Below are 17,521 nucleotides of genomic sequence, written 5' to 3'. Positions count from 1 at the left end.
AGACTGCCATCATGACCCTCCCTGTTGGAGGATATCTGGGGATTTTCCATCTGTTTCTGTTTACTTCATAAGGTTTAGGTTCTGTGTAATGAAGTCAAGACCTTCTGAATCTGTTATATTGAAATGTTAGTATTGTATTATTATGGAATTGCAATTTTGTGATTTCCTTGTCCATTGACCCTTTTTTCATACATTTTTGAATACCTCTCTCTGGACTCGTCATGAATGAACTGGAGAGTAGGAGGGGCCTGAGGCCCCTAGTCTTGACTTCAGAACGTTCTTGCCTTCAGATGCTAGGTGGAGCTATGATACCCGCTTGATGGCAGTCTACCTGTGAAAATCACCCTTCAGGTGAGACCAGTGGTCCATTTCTTGACAGATTTTTGTCAAAATTTGGACAGATTCAGTCTCAGTAGCTTGTAGCAACTCTATTGGTATGCCGTCTGTTCCTGGTGATTTGTTTCTTCCAAGTATTTTAAGAGCAGCTTTCACCTCGCATTCTAAAATTTCTGGTTCTTCATCATATGGTTTCTCCGTGAATGAATCTGTCATCCTTATTTATTATTTATTGATGCATTGATTTAATTTGTATCTCGCCCTTCCTCCCAGCAGGAGTCCAGGGCGGCAAACAAAGCACTGAAACACATAAAAACAGATCTTAAAATACATTAAAACAAAACAGCATTAAAAAAACTTTTAAAAAGGGTTAAAAACATTATTAAAAACATATTAAACAATTCTGACACAGATGCAGACAGGGATAGGTCTCAACTTAAAAGGCTTGTTGAAAGAGGAAATTCTTCAGAAGGCGCCAAAAACATAGCAGAGATGGCGCCTGCCTAATATTCAAAGGGAGGGATCCTTGGGTCTCTTTTATAGAGTTCTTCAGTGTATTGTTTCCATCTCCTTTTATTTCATCTCGGTCAGTCAGTGTGTTCCCCTGTTGATTATTCAACATCCCTATTCGTGGTTTAAATTTCCCTTTCATTTCTCTAATCTTTTGGAATAGGGCTCTTGTTCTTCCCTTTTTCTTGTCCTCTTCTATTTCTATCCAGTAACTATTGTAATAGTTCGCTTTGTCCCTACATATTAGTCGCTGTATTGTTGCATTTAGGGTTCTGACCATGTTTCTATCGCCTTTTGCTTTTGCTTTCCTTCTGTCTTTAACCCTTTGAAGAGTTTCTTCAGTCACCCATTGTCTTTCTCTCTTTTTAACTAGAGGTATTGTCTTTTTGCATTCTTCCCTGATAATGTCTCTGACTTCACTCCATAGTTCTTCTGGTTCTCTGTCAACTAACTTTAAAGCCTCAAACTTGTTCCTTATTTGATCTTTATATGCTTCTGGGATATTTAAATTGTATTTTGGCATTATGATTGCTTTGTTCTTCTTCTTTAGCTTTACTCTGATTTTCGATATTACCAGTTCATGATCTGTACTGCAGTCTGTTCCTGGTCTTGTTTTCGCAGAAAGGATGGAACTTCTCCATTTTATGCTACCAATTATATAATCAATTTGATTCCTATATTGACCATCTTGTTTTGGTGTGTGATCAGTTTATTCCTGTACTTCTGCATAAAATCTCTCTAATTCATCTCCTTCTGCATTTGCTGTTGGAGCATAGACTTGGATGATGATTATGTTAATAGGTTTCCCGTTTAATCTCATTCATATCACTTACTCAGACCTTGTATTGTAGCTCCTGATTGCTTTTGCTACATCACTTGTCACTATTAAAGCAACCCCATTTCTTCTTAATTTCTCATTTCCTGCATAAAATATTTATAATAGTTGCCTGATTGAAAATGTCCCATTCCCATCCATTTTAATTCACTCACGCCAAATATTGTAATGTTGAAACGTTCCATTTCTTGCTTAGCAATTTCTAACTTTCTCTGGTTCATGCTTCTCACATTCCATGTTCCTATTGTGTGCGTCGTACAACTCCAGACTCTCCTTTTGCATCTGTGTGCATCAGCCTCTGGGCTTCCTTTTGGCTTTGACCCATCTGTATCATTAGTCACAGCACTACTCGTACTTGTCCTTTGTCCTTTGTTCTTTCCCATTAGCTCGGTGAGTGCCTTCTGACCTGGGGGGGGGTCTAATCTTCCAGCACTATCTCATGTTGCATTTTGGATACTGTGTTCATAGGGTTTTCATGGGAAGAAATGGTTTACCATTGCCTTCCTCTCAGTTTGGATTCATCTTTGTCTGGTGTCTCAGGTTTGACCATTCCTCCTTGGGTGCCCCTGCTAGCAGTTTAGCCTCTTGGTCTAGACTCCTGATGGCATTGCTCTTAGCTTCTTCAACACTCTCAAACCCCCTCACCGCATTAAGGTGTTCATCCTAGAGGGGACAGCTTCCGAATAGAAAATAATATATATATATATGTATATATTGGTCGAATAATAAAAGGTTTCATAGCATATTTACTCAGTAAACTGTTCTAGTACTGGTTAGAGATTTTTGGAATACTAAGCAGTATATACATGTTTTTAAATAAATCATTAAGTTCTTGATTTTTAATTTTTTTTGTTTGGACCATTTGTAAAGTAGCATCTTCCTAATATTATGATCTTATCAGAAGTGGTCAGTAAGGTCAGAATTTAATCCTAAAAAAATGAGCTGGAGGATTAATATTTTATCAGCTAGCATGGGTGAAAGTGGCTTCATTGTTACCATACTTTAGTTCACATTATAAGTAGTCATATAGATGCTAAAAGTCACCATGTCCCAAACCAATACTTGAGAAGCAATGTGGAATTCTTCACGATGACCATTCTCACCTGCACATTAGCACTTACAACCTTTATGTGCCACAAGTAAAGGACTGGAGTAAAGACGTTATGCTAGCATAGTGCAGTGGTGAGTATCACATTAGGACTGGGGAGGCTTGCGTTCAAATCCCCACTTAGCTATCATCTCTCTCTCTCTCTCCCTCTCTCTCTCTCTCTCCCCCCCCCCCATATATATGTCTCTCTCAAGGTAGTTGTGAGGATGAAATGGAGGTGGGGAGAAGGATGTACACTGCCCCTAGCTCTTACGGAGAAGGGCAGGATAAAAATTTAATAAATACATTCATAAAGGTAGATAATGCGTTTTTCAAATGTTTAGCAGTGTTGGATATTTTATTCACTTCTATTTTTATACCACTTTTGAAGGTCTGCTCACACACTACAGCCTTCCTCAGGAGATGAAATAGCCACCAATGTGTCAGTCCAGCTTTACAATGGAGAAACCCAGCAAATCATCATTAAACTAGAAAATATTGGAACAGAACCTTTGGAGAAACTGGAAGTCACATCAAAAATGGTTAACACGAAAGGTATTTGTAATTATTATTAATGCCTAAAGGTTTCTGGGTGCTGTGCAAAAAATGAAAATCAACACAGTCCCTGCCCACAGGCTTATAATCTAATGCGTATTTTCAGACTAAACATAAGGAAGGAAAGGATGAGGAGGATACTAGAAAACAATAAAATTCAGGTGCTAATTCTTTGTAAGTTACATAGTAAATACTTTTTTTTAAAAAGGCACTTGTGATTTATGAAGGGTCTGGAAGGATGATATTGTAAATGGCTACTCCCCAGGTCTTAGATGAGGATCCCTCCCCTCCCCTCAAAAGTGTGCCATCTGACAACCTGGGCAACTAGTTAATGTGCAGCCCCTTCCAGTGGAAGGGGTAAGTGATGAAGACTTGGTAGGGTGTATTTATTTAAGATTTATTTTATGGATTTTGTCTTTGGTAGTGTTTATCAATATATAGTTCCAGTATTTAGGTAGCCCTAGGTTACCAGTTTACCCCCTTAGCAGATTAATACATTTCAGGAAACCATACACCTAAAATTGTTTTGTTGACTTCAGTTTTGGTTTTATTAATGAGGATTTTGTATTGGAACAATCTTTGAATGCATTTTCCATTTTTATTAATAAGTATGTACTTCTAATAACACATAAATAGCAAAATATAAAGCAGCCTAAGATAAACCGTAACAGTTCTTAAACATTTCTTATTACAAGGTTTAGAGTCTTAAGATTTAAAAAGAAAAGCATCTTGTGTAAGTCCAAAATCTTATTTATTTATTATATTTCATATTCTTACATACTATTTTATGCCAAGCAGATACCAAACCAGTTTCCATAAAACTGCTTATTAATAATAACAAGCAATAACATATAATAAAATAAACAAAAACCCATAACTCTAAGACACAATAGGAAAAAAGGCAGCATTGAATTATTTGTCACTTCCATGCAAATCAAGCTAACAATTATTTGCTGCACCTGTCATCCAGAAACCTGCTGAAAGAGATGTATCCTCACTTGCTTCCTAAAGGAATATAAGGAAGAGACCAGGCTGCCTCAGTGGGGATGAAATTTCACAGGAGCTGAAAGGGCTTTTCACCAGGTCCTATGCTGTGTACTTCACACTGTGCAGGGTCCACAGGAGGGCCTCTTCTGCAGATCTTGAGGCATAGACACAAGGCTATATGGGAGCAGGCATTATCTCAGATATTTGGGCCCAGGGTTTTAAATGTAAGTGTAAGCACTTTGAATTTACAACCAGTATAGCTGATGTAAAATGGGGGGTTATAAGTGCTTGACTCCATCAGCACACTGGCTGCCACATTTTGCACCAATTGCAATTTCTGTGCCATTTTAAAGGGTAGCCTCAAGGAGAGCACATTGCAGTAGTCTAACCAGGGCATGGATAACTGTCCAGAAATGGCTGTAGTTAGTGTACCAGTCGAACCCAGGCATAAATGCTCCTGTCCATTAAGGCCAGTTGGGCTTCTAGTGACAGCAAAGATTCAAGGGGCAATCCCTAACTACATGCTGTTCCTTTGTGGAAGTGCAACTCTGTCCAGGATAGGCAATTCTGCCAACACCCAGACATGGGAACTGCCCACCCACAGCATCTCTGTCTTGTCTGGATGGTTCAGAAGAGTCAGGCATTCTGTCAAGTACCTAGGTTCCATGTTATGTAGGGCATTAGCATCTTCAGTTGGAATAGTGAACATATAGGCAGCCAGTACAGATTCCGCAAGTTAGATGTTATATGATACCACACCAAAGTGTAGATCAATATTCTGCACTAATTGCAGTTTCTGGACCACTTTCAAGGGTAGCCCAACATTATCAGATCTGTATAAGGTGCTCATCAGCGGGTACTCAGTCAAGAGCATTTCAGATAGTGGGAAGCTATTTTGCTTAGAACTTAACATACTTTTATACAGTTTCTAAGGATTATATCAATGGAAAGTCCCATAAATTGGGCACTTACATTGTTTCTAGACATTCCCAAGAGGTTAAAATACACAAAAAAGTTTGCTCTTAAGCCCCATCTGCACTATATTAAAGCAGTTTCATACCACTTTAAACAGTCATGGCTTCCCCCAAATAATCCTGAAAACTATAGTTCATTAAATGGTGCAGAGAATTGTTAGGAGACCCCCATTCTCATTGCAGAGCTACAATTCTCACAGTGTTCCCAGGGAACATTCTTTATATCAACTTTATTGAGCTGATTTCTCATTGACTTCTCCAAACTTTAATAGGGAGTAAGTTTCATTGAATTCACAGAGATATAAAAAAATCAATAGAGATTCTCATGCATATGTGAGTGTTTTGAATCTCTACGAACTTATGATCCTTATATATGCAGAAAACTAAGAGGCATGTGAATTGAGGATGTAATCCACCACACTTGTACAGGATTCCCTGTGTAAATCATATTGACCTGGTTTGCATGATCCATTCTTTGCTCAATAAGCTGGGATATGCACAAGATGAATGCAGGTACATGGAGCTCTTTTGCAGCTGCTTCGTTGCTGTCTTCATGTGAATGCCTGAGCAAGCGAGGATTCAGCTCTTAACTAGAGTGTCAGATTATGTGGTAAACCCAGAAGCTGGTTAACAGTTTACAAACAAGCCAGGATATTAAACCAACTTTAAGACAGGATTTTGATCATTGAGATGCATGAACATTACATAGATTCCTGGTGTTAGATTAATATACAATGAAATATGTCTGTTTTTACTACTTTCAATCAGACAAAACCCAGTTGATTTGTGAATGCATTTATTAAGTCAAGGGAAGAAAATGATCCTGCTAAAGTTAGGCATGACTAAGTCCCATTGGAAACCTGTAGGAGAAGTTAAGAATCATTTAAGTGCAATTGCTTCCAATGGGACAAAGTGCAAACCTATCCATGTCATCTTGAAGTATGTTCCATTATGATCAGTGGGACATGCACCCAGGTAAGCGTACATATTATTGTAGCCCAAGTCAGGTAGTTCTTGCTTGATCGAGACCAATATTTGTAACTTTCTTAAACAATGGTCAATGGAGCTGAATATATTATACCATCTTTTTAAAAAGAACTAAAATTGGCTTCTAAAAATAAGATGTCAGAAAGTGGCCTTTATTTTGATGTATTGTGGAGGAACTTTTACTGGAATGGAAAAATGTTCATAATTGTGTTTCTGATAATGAAGGCAAAAGTTGGCAGTACTGTTGTGATGAATAATGCATCTCTGGCTGGCTCTTACAGGAAAGATAGTATACTGTGAGTTTTAGATTAAAATATGTATTTGAATAATTTAGTTTCTTCAAATCGCTTGTTCAAGCAGTGATTTGAGCAAGTGCAAAAATGTTCTGGGCTTTTTTTAATGGCTCTTTGCACATGCATACAAATTCTGGTGATCTCTTAGTTGTGGTCATCACTGATACGCACTGCAAATATTTAGAATTTACTTTCAAGAGATTTTCTTGCTTTTAGTAGAGGAAGGGCTGTAGCTCAGTGGTAGAGCATCTCTCTTGCACGCAGAAAATCCCAGGTTCTCCAGGTACGGCCAGGAGAGAATCTTGTCTAAAATCCTGGAGAGCCACTGCCAGTCAGTGTAGACAGTGCTGAGCCAGATGGACCAATGGTCTGAGTTGGTATAAGGCAGCTTCCTATGTTTCCTGTGTCTCCAAAAAGTTAAATTAATAGGCTAAACTTTCTTGTATTACCAATATTAATTTAACCATTTCTGTCCTCAGATTTTTCCCCTATCCCAGTAAATTACCCTTGCAACCAATATGCCACTTCTCTTGACCCTGATTCCTTGTGCTCAGATCACATAGCTATACATTGTGCCTGTGTATTTTTCTGGTTGTTGTAGTTATGTGCCTTCAAGTCGATTATGACTTATGGTGACCTTATGAATCAGTGACCTCCAATAGCATCTATAATAAAATCTGTAATCTGTAATTTTTGGTAATAAATAAATTTTGCTTGAAAAACAGTGTGAGTGATTTTGTATGTTTTCTGCTGTCTGCACAGGGGCACCCCTTGCCCCCCATGGCCACTTTCCACTAGTAGAGCCAGCACCAGGTCAGGGTGAGCTCTCACTCCTCCCGCCCACGGCCACCCTGCCTCCTGCATTGCACTGATGTGATGATGCGGAAGCCCATGTCAGCCACAGGGGAGGTGTTATCTGGGAGGATGGTGCAGCACCTGCTCTGCAATCAGCCTTTGGTTGTGAGGCATGATTTGTGGCCACAAATCATGCTGTATGACCATACACTGTGGTGGATCTCACAACTCCACTGTCCTAGCCCCAGCCTGTAGATCTAGGCAAGACCCCTTCGGAGATGATCTGCGATCAGTGTTGGGTTGCAGGGTGTGATTTGCGGTTACAAATCACACCTCACGATGCAACACCATCACAGATCCCAGCCCCAGCCTATAGATTTAGGCAGGGGCCCCTTAGGAGCGACCAGAGCCCTCTGGAGTGACTGGGGCCCTTAGCCCATGTCCCACCTGGCTACCCACTGGTGTTAGGCCTGTCCACTAGATCATCTCCAAATAAAATGGGAAATTGGGAATAGGTTGTGTTGCTGTTGTTATATTTATGAGTCGCTTTTTTCACAAAAGTGACTGAAAGCAACTTACAGAAACCCTGGTGTTCTGGCATTACTGCAGGAGGTGGAGGTAGGAGCAAACATGGAAGCAATATGTGACTGTTTCAGTTTCACATGCTTAGGCTTGTTTGCAGGCTGAGTTTCAGTAGGATAAGGGAACTAAGTTGTGTTTCATATGGAAAAGTTGAGTTTGAAGAGGGAGTTGAATGAAGTGAGATGTGGCATCGTGAAGATGTTCTGGGAGGCAATTCTAAGCATAACTGCTGAGCTTTTCTCGTAGTATAAAAGAGAGTAACTCCTGTAGTTGCATGCTCATGTATGTTTGGGAGTTTAATTGACTCCCTCAGTAGGCTAACTTGTCAAGTCCTCATGGCTATGCAAACATTGTTGTCAGGTGATACCAGAATACGTGTGACGTTTTGTCTTGAACATTTTCTTTTTCACTTTAATGTCACATAAACTGCTTTTTTTAAAAAAATGCAATTTTACTTTTTAATCATTAGAATTCTGTGCCTTCATTCTGCCTACCTACGTGGCTGTTTGGTTAGTTGTACTAGGGGTTTGATGTAATCATAACTGTAATGACTCTTTTTGTAAAGAGTTTTCAGTTGTCCATAATTATTGGGAATGAATGAAGTAATGTAACATTTTGATTGGCTGAAGTTAAATGATGATAACGGTTCATAGTGTTTATAACTTTTGAGGGTTTCTGTACCTACACTTTGATCCTAGTCTATCGTACATTCGATCTAGTCTTGTCTACGGGGAAGAACAGCGTAAGGTTATAGCCTTTCTCTGAGACAGTAATTTCAGTCTGAAGAAGAAAAGCAGCAATCCTCAATACATCTGTGTCCCAGTGGAACAAAATGTTTGTAAACTAACCAACTGCAACAGAAGCATACAAAATATTAATTTCTGTGGTAAGTGGGAGGAAGGGTGGGATATAAATTTAATAAATAGAATAATAACTGCAACATGACTGAAGAAACTCTTAAAATGGTTACAGAGAGAAGGAAAGCAAAAGGAGATAGAAACACGTTTAGAACCCTAATACAGTGACTAGTATTAGGAACAAAGAGAACTATTACACTGGTTATTGTATAGAAATAGAAGAGGACAACAAAAAGGGAAGAAGAGCCCTATTCCAAAAGATTATGAAAGGGAAATTTAAACCAAGGGTAGGGGTGTTGAATAATCAACGGGAACACACTGACTGACCGAGATGAAATAAAAGAAAGATGGAAGCAGTACACTGAAGAACTACATAAAAGAGATGCAAGGATGACAGATTCATTCATGGAGGAACCATACTACGAAGAACCAGAAGTTCTGAAATGTGAGGTGAAAGCTGCTCTTCAAATACTTGGAAGAAATAAATCTCCAGGAATAGATGGCATACCAATAGAGATCCTACAAGCAACTGAGACTGAATTTGTTCAAATTTTGAATCTTTCCCAAAATTTGTCAACAAATATGGAGAACTAAACAATGGCCCACAGATTGGAGTGTTCAAAATACATCCCAATTCCAAAGAAAGGGGATCCCAGGGAATGCAGTAATTATCGAACTATTGCCTTAATATCCCATGCAAGTAAAGAAATGCTCAAGATTCTACAACAAAGGCTCTTACCATATACGGAGCAAGAAATGCCAGATGTCCAAGCTGGATTTAGAAAGGGAAGAGGCACCAGAGATCATATTGCCAACATACATTGGATAATGGAACGGACCAAGGAATTTCAGAAGGAAACCACCCTGTGCTTTATAGATTACAGCAAAACCTTTGACTGTGTAGATCATGAAAAACTATGGAATGCCTTAAAAAAATGGGGGTGCCACAGCATCTGATTGTCCTGATGCGCGACAGAATATGGAGAAACTAATTGGTTCCCAATTGAAAAGGTGTGAGACAGGGGTCTATTTTATCATCCTACTTGTTTAATCTGTACACAGAGCGTATCATACGGAAAGCGGGATTGGACCAAGATGAAGGAGGTATGAAAATTGGAGGGAGAAATATAAATAATTTAAGATATGCAGATGATACCATACTACTAGCAGAAACCAGTAATGATTTGAAACGAATGTTGATGAAAGTTAAAGAGGAAAGCACAAAAGCAGGACTATAGCTGAATGTCAAGAAGACTAAAGTAATGACAACAGAAGATTTATGTAACTTGTAGATTTATGTTAGTTGACGGCGAGGACATTAAACTTGTCAAGGATTATCAATACCTCGGCACAGTCATTAACTGAAATGGAGACAATAGTGAAAAAATCAGAAGAAGGCTAGGACTGGGGAGGGCAGCTGTGAGAGAACTAGAAAAGGTCCTCAAATGTAAAGATGTATCACTGAACACTAAAGTCAGGATCATTCAGCCCATGGTATTTCCCGATGTCTATGAATGGATGTGAAAGTTGGACAATGAAAAGAGGAGATAAGAGGAAAATCAACTCACTTGAAATGTGGTGCTGGAGGAGAGCTTTGCACATACCATGGACTGTGAAAAAGACAAATAATTGGGCGTTAGAACAAATTAAACCAGAACTATCACTAGAAGCTAAAATGAGGAAACTGAGGTTATCATACTTTGGACACATAATGAGAAGACATGATTCACTAGAAAAGACCATAATACTGGGGAAAACAGAAGGGAGTAGAACAAGAGATGGATTGATTCCATAAAGGAAGCCACAGACCTGAACTTACAAGATCTGAACAGGGTGGTTCACAACAGATGCTCTTGGAGGTCACTGATTCATAGGGTCACCATAAGTCGTAATCGACTTGAAGGCACATAACAACAACAAAGTGCAACATCCAAAAGCTTAAACCCACAGTTATGTCCACACAGAATGCTAAGGAATGTAAAACTGTAGAGATGACTTGTTTGTTTAAATTGCTCAGTTTTTATTCCATTTGAGAATTACTACCAAATTGGCACTTCAGTAATTCATTGACTACATGTGACGAGAGACACTTGGATTTGTATCCTTGATGTGTTGTACAGAGGCCTAATTCAATACAGTACAATACATTCTAATAAAAGTACAGATTTTATGCTCCTTGTGATTTGATAAAATTAACTTAAATGAAGCTGATGGAAATGTGTTTTTATAGCCTCCTATTGCATTGCTTTTCTCGCCATTTAATTTACAGAAACCATTATCTCAAAAAAGATGAGAAAAAATCTGCATATTCAGGGAGAGCCATATTGAACATGGAATTAATTTATCGTACAGCCTGGTATATTTGTTATGTTTGTCTACATATAACCTGTGTATATTATTATTTTATATAGGAAAGTTGTTCAGTGATTTTCTGAGCTGGAATCTAGAAGACACAATCTCCCAGTTTCCTCTGAAACCAGGACACATTGCTACATTTATTGTATACATTAAAGTAAAGCTTGAGTTCTCCTGCCAGGAAAATCTCCTGCAAGACCTTAACGACGGTGAGTTTTGAATCCTCTTTGGCTGTGTAGAAGGTTTTTTTTGGTTTGTTTGTTTTGGCAGGTATTGTAGGGTAAAACACCTGTCATTGCATCCTTAAACAAATTTTCAACATGGCTGTAATGGAAGCAGCAGCTGATCTAGTTGAGTCTATATATGTCTTTAAAACCACTCTGCATTGTGTCACTGAGCTGCAGATTGGTGCTTACTTTGGAATAGTAAGTTGCTACCATGTTATATCCTGGTAGGTAGAGAGATCTGATTAAAACAAACAAGAGTAGAACCACCATAAAGTTTCTGCACCACTTTATTACTTAATGCAGGAGATCTCATTCTCACTGTTCATCTTCTGAAACAAGTAGGTTTGTGCTAAGTGGATAAGGCACACTGGGCTCCTGCTGGGAGAAAGGGTGGGATATAAACCAAATAATAAATAAATAAATAATACGTATAAGCTCTCTGAATAATACAAGGCAAAAGGTATAATGATAAAGAGAAAATTATTTTTTAAAAAGATTGATCACACCAAAAAATTCAATTAAAGGTTCCTTTTCACTTATGAAGCCTAAGGCATGTTGAAGCAATTTCAAAATACTTCGATTGCACTTCAGTTTTGGCAAAGATGCGTATTTGTATGGAAGATGATTAACTCAGAAGTGTCTCTGGAGTGTGTATGCCTATTTTACAGGAGAGTATTTGTCTGTTCCACCCTAAGAGCTTTTTATTTATTTTATTTATTTATTAAAATATTTATGTACCCCTATTAATAAAAAACAATGTGGTTTACAACATATATAGATACACAGTAAAAACATACGAAAATTTAAAATCAGAAATAATCAACTATTGCAGAAATATTTATTCTCAATTGCCTGCATAAGCCTGGAGACAGAGAAAAGTTTTCAGCAGGCATTTAAAAGTTAGAACAGAAGCTGGCTGCTGAATCTCTGTTGGCAGACCATTGTAGTGTAACATAGTCAAAATTATATATAGTAAAATTTAAAGCAATGTAATCTTACCATATCTCTTAATGCAATACTAATTGAGAACCAATACATGGTGAGATTTGACAAGCTTGTTATGTAATCTGGATAGTTTTTTAAAAATAAAATAAAATATGGTTTGGGGTACATGGTTGTGCTTTATGACAGAATAATACCAAGATTAATGATATCTTAATAATATCATACATTTATCATTTTCCATAGGAGGTATGCCATCAAGTGGGTAATAGCTCCACCTATCGTCCGAAGGCAAGAATGTTTCTGAAGTCAAGACTAGGGGTGACAGGCCCCTCCCACTCTCCAGTTCATTCTTGCCTTCGTCCGGGCAAGATCTATAGCTAGTGACTAGATAAGTTTTGTGTGACAGAGTGTGGAGTTTTGTGTGTTTACTTCACGTCTTGTCTTTTACTACTGTTTGTGTGTCTTTCCTAGGGAATTCCTTGGGGAGGTTCCCCCTTGCCCGGGTTTTTTTCTTCCCAGGACAAATCTTACGACGCTTTAGAGAGATCGCGGCTGCGGTCTCTCTCCCTCAGTGGTGGACGCAGCCTTAACCAGGAGCTGCGGCTGCGTTTTTTCCTAGCCTGCTCAGTCGCCCTTTTCGTGCCCTGACGATTGGGAGCCTGCTGCTGCGGCTTCCTTTTGTCTTCAGCTTTTTTCCGGGGCGGTGCTTTCAATCTCCCCCACCAGGAGCCTGCTATTACTGCTCTCTGCCTTCCCCGACTCGTCTGCAGCGTTTAATACCTTGCCGGGACAGTCTCTGCAGTCCACGGCTGCGGCTTGCCTGTTTGCCGATTTTTCTCCCTGCTCGGGGAGTTCGCTGGCCGCTCTGCCTCCTTGACGGAGGCTTCCCTGCATACCTTATACAGCCACGATTGCGTTCTATTGCAGCCTATTTGCGCAGCGGTTTTCCCCCAGAGCCTGCGACTGCGGCTCTCCATACTATCAATGTCCCTTTCTGGTTGGACTGCCTCACCAACCCTGGATCGTTTTGCGGCAATATAAATCTCGCTGCGACGGTTGCTAGCAGGCTGCGGCGGCGGCTTGCTCCCAGTGTCCCTGGCTCTGCCCAATTACTACGGGATTTTTGCTCCGTCTTGCCTCAGTGGCAAACTTTCCTGGCTTTTATAGCCGCGATCGCGCTTCTCAGCCCCACGGCTCCAGAGCGCCTTTTTTATTTTTGGAAGCCGTTTGTTCGGCACGCTAGTGCTCCCCGGGGACTGCCATTGCTTCTTCATCTCCACAAACCTTTCTGATTGCCCAATTTTTCCCACTGTTTTTGCGGGCGCCATTTTCTTTGTCTCTATTCAGTACTGCAAAGGGGGGTCTCTTTTACAAGGGCTGTGGATAGCAGAGCCTAGGCTTTCAGTCAGCTCCCACAGTGTGATCTACCTTTGTGTGTGTGTTGCAGATAGGATCCTATAGTTCTTCACAGGCTCCTTTATTAAATCTGCTGCTGCTGCTGGCTCTGGCAACTTCTAACCAGTACAATCTCATCGGTGACTGTTTCATCAAGACTGTGGCTGTACACCAAGCTGTTTGACCTGTACATTCTGTCCCATTCGTGGCCGTGTACTAAGACTGTGATACTGTACAAAACCTGTTGGAATGGTACATTCTGCCCCATCCGTCGCCGTGTACCAAGGCTGTTGATACTATACAAAATCTGTTTGAACTGTACATTCTGCCCCACCCGTGGCCATGTACCAAGGCTGTTGATACTTTACAAAAGCTGTTTGAACTGTACATTCTGCCCCATCCGTGGCTGTGTACCAAGGCTGTTGATACTATACAAAAGCTGTTTGAACTGTACATTCTGCCCCATCCGTGGCCGTGTACCAAGGCTGTAGATACTATTCAAAACGGTTTGAGTGTACCAAGACTGTTACTACTGTACTGGCTGTGTATCAACGCTACTAACATTGTACATTCTGCCCCATCGTGGCAGTGTTCTTAGCCATCTGCCAGTGCATTCTGCCCCATTCGTGTGCCGTGTACTGAGCCTGTACGGGTCTGTACATTCTTCCCCATCGTGGCAGTGTACTGGTACCCATAGAAAATATAAGATGGCAGAACAGCCAGCGACGACTCAGACAGCCAAGCTGTAGCAATCTAAAGCGGCCAAGCATAAGCACACTAAAGCTGTTGCCAAAACTAAACATCTTTCCAGCCACAGCACAACTAAGCGACCACGTTATGTCTCCGTTCCGGCTTCCGATGGCACAGCCCAGGAACAGTTAACGAATCTAACTCACTCTCCATTGCTTCCTCTGAGGAGGAGGACTTTGCTGGATTTCCTGAACAGCCAACTACCAACCTACCCCCTCACATATTACCACCCAGGGCTTATCCATCGTCACAGCCCACTAGGCCGCCTCTACAAGTGCAACCATCTGTTTCACCGGGGCTACAGCTGTCTCATGAGTATTCTATCCCAACTACATGGCAGGCTGTCGTTTTTTACTTAGTCACAGTCACCGCCACAAGTCTCCGCCATACCTCAGCACAGTATGGACCACTATGTATGTCATGAGGCTATTTCATCTTACTCCCCACGTCCCTTTGACATTGCCAGAGGCAGATGCATTGATGACGTTTCATATGGGGAGGAGGCACCCTTTGCTGTACAAACCGATGGAGACTCATGGAGTGCTCATTCGGAACACGAGGAGAATGCTTTTTATCCCCTGTTCGATGCCTCAGATTATCTGCCTCTTGCTCGCAGAGTATTGAACACCCTTGGTCTCCAAGCTACACAACCAGCAGCTACCGCTTCCGCTATTAAAGGGGCCAGGGTCTTGAAATCCCCCGCGCAAGCAGAGCACTACCTTCCTCTTGCTAACAGTCTTTCATCTCTGGCTCCTGACTTCACCAGCAGACTGGCTTTTCCTGGCATAGTCGAGCCGATATCCAATCTAGGATATAGATTCCTTTTTGCCGAGGGAAGGAGATTCCCATCTACAAGGTGCCTCTGAGCGCAGGCTGGGCTTTGTTTTATGCAAGAATCATGAGGCCACCGCCTTCTCCATGCGAGCTGCTGCAACAATTTCTATCCTTTCTAAGACATTGATGATGTGGTTGGATGACCTTTAGAGGATCCTAATCCTGATCCTGTATCTTTGAGGAGGTCACTAATAAAATTGTGCAAGACAGCGGCTTTTGTGGCTGATGCCACTTTGGACGCAATTCAACTGGGAGTTCGAGGTATGGCAGCACAGGTAGTCACTCGGCGGACCCTCTGGCTTCGTCACTGGCAAGCTGACTCCACAGCCAGAGTTATTCTATCAAGGGCACCTTATTCCGGATCAGTACTCTTCGGTGAGGAGGTCCTAAAGGCAGTGCTTGTTGACCCCAAGGACGCTCGAAGGCCCGTCTTGGCCACTGTCCGGAACGCAGATCGCAGGCTTTTCAGACGTTTCTCCTCATATCGCACGACCCAGCCCTTTCAAGGAACGCGACCCGGGTGACGAGACTGCGATTTCCGGCCCTCCAGGGGATCCTGGAACGGAAGTTTCCCTGGCAGAGACAGCCTTCAAGAAGGAGACTTCCTGGTTTCTATCGACCTGAAGGAAGCGTATCTCCATGTGACTATTTGCAGAGCCCACAGAAAATTCCTTCGGTTTTCTTTCGGCCCCCAGCCTTTTCAATACCGAGCGATGCCGTTCAGCCTCTCATCTGCCCGAGAGTTTTTACCAAGGCCTATGACCGGCCACTCAATTTCGACAAGCCACCTCCAACCAACCCAACGTATACAACATCTAGGACCGATATTGGACACCCGACAGGTGACGGTGTTCCTGACCCCAGACCGTATAAATGCTATCACAGACGTCGCACGGTCTCTGATGTCCCATGTAACTGCAGACGTTATGCTTCTGTCCAGGGCTCTCGGGAGGTTGGTGTCCACCATCCATATTGTGCCATGGGCTCGAGCTCATACGCGCCTGCTCCAGTGGACTTTGCTACCGTTTCAGCAGGATAGTGCTATGTCAAATCATCGAGCAATTCCCTTGAGCCACGCACTGCGTCTTTCATTCCGCTGATGGACAGGGGTCCAACATCTCACCCAGGGCTCTCCGTTCAGAGAATCCCGCAGAACTGTTATCACTACAGATGCAGTCCCCTTGGCTGGGGAGCCCACTGCAACTCTCAGTTTGTTCAGGGGGTTCGGAACACAGCAGAACAGACTCAGAGTAGTATTGGCTAGAGCTGAAGGCTGTCCATTTAGCTCTGCCCCATTTTCAGTCTCTGTTCCACTTGGACCATGCTCTCATTCGAATGGACAACACGTGTGCCAAATCTCATTTAAACAGACAAAGGGGACCAGGTCCCGTCCTCTACACATCTGCAATCCCTACAGGCAGAACATCTCAGAGGAATTTGGAATGTGACAGCAGACTGGCTCAACAGACAATGGTTTGTCCGGGAGAATGGAAACTTCATCCGACCATTTTCCATCTTCTCCAATGTTGGTTCAGCATCTTCTCAGTCGATCTATTTGCCTCCACCTGCAATTGCCAGTAACCCAGGTACTTCGCTCGATACCTGAACATGATAGCAAAAGTGGTGGATGCCCTGTTGTACGTCTTCCTTCCAATACCACTCTTAGCCAGAACCTTGAGAAAGGCGCGACGCGAGAGGGCCAATCTGGTTCTGATAGTCCCATACTGGCCCTGTCGACCGTGGTTCTCAGATCTCCTTGCCATGTCAGTGACGGATACTTGGACGCTCCGGGTCAGGCCAGATCTCTTATTCCAGGGTCCAATATTGCATCAGGATCCCACTTGGCTCAAACTAACAGCGTGGCTTTTGAATGGGACATTTAAGATCTTTGGGTCTGTCTGATGCTGTTATTGACATTATCTTGGCCTCGAGACGACCATCCACCCCCCGTATATATCAACATACTTGGGTGGCAGTCTCCAAGGGTGTCAGTCTCAGCACTTCGATCCTTCCAGGCCGCAACACAACAGATACTGCAGTTCCTTCATAGGGGCCTCCTGATGGGACTTACACTTAACACTTTACGTAGACATGCATCCACTCCATCTTCCGTTCTCTCAGTGTCCTACACTGATGCTCCTATTGCCTCGCACCCGTTCATCAAACGTTTTCTGAGGGAAACCGCGTTACACTCACCGGCTGTATTCCACCATTTTC

The 17,521-nt window shown here is 41.8% G+C and overlaps 1 protein-coding gene across 3 annotated transcripts in view; it reads left to right on the top strand.

Annotated features, from left to right (window-relative positions):
- Positions 1–17,521, top strand: part of TRAPPC9 (trafficking protein particle complex subunit 9) — a 505,665-nt gene that overhangs the window by 76,148 nt on the left and 411,996 nt on the right. For all 3 annotated transcript variants that reach the window (XM_061607026.1, XM_061607027.1, XM_061607028.1), the window contains 2 exons: positions 3,160–3,323; positions 11,210–11,362. In XM_061607026.1, coding sequence (XP_061463010.1) covers positions 3,160–3,323; positions 11,210–11,362 — 317 coding nt within the window. The remainder of the gene's footprint in view (positions 1–3,159; positions 3,324–11,209; positions 11,363–17,521) is intronic.

This window comes from Rhineura floridana, chromosome 1 (assembly GCF_030035675.1).
Source record: "Rhineura floridana isolate rRhiFlo1 chromosome 1, rRhiFlo1.hap2, whole genome shotgun sequence".
Classification (NCBI taxonomy): Eukaryota; Metazoa; Chordata; class Lepidosauria; order Squamata; family Rhineuridae; genus Rhineura; species Rhineura floridana.
Note: the sequence above shows the minus strand (reverse complement) of the source record. Positions and strands in the feature narration are given on the sequence as shown.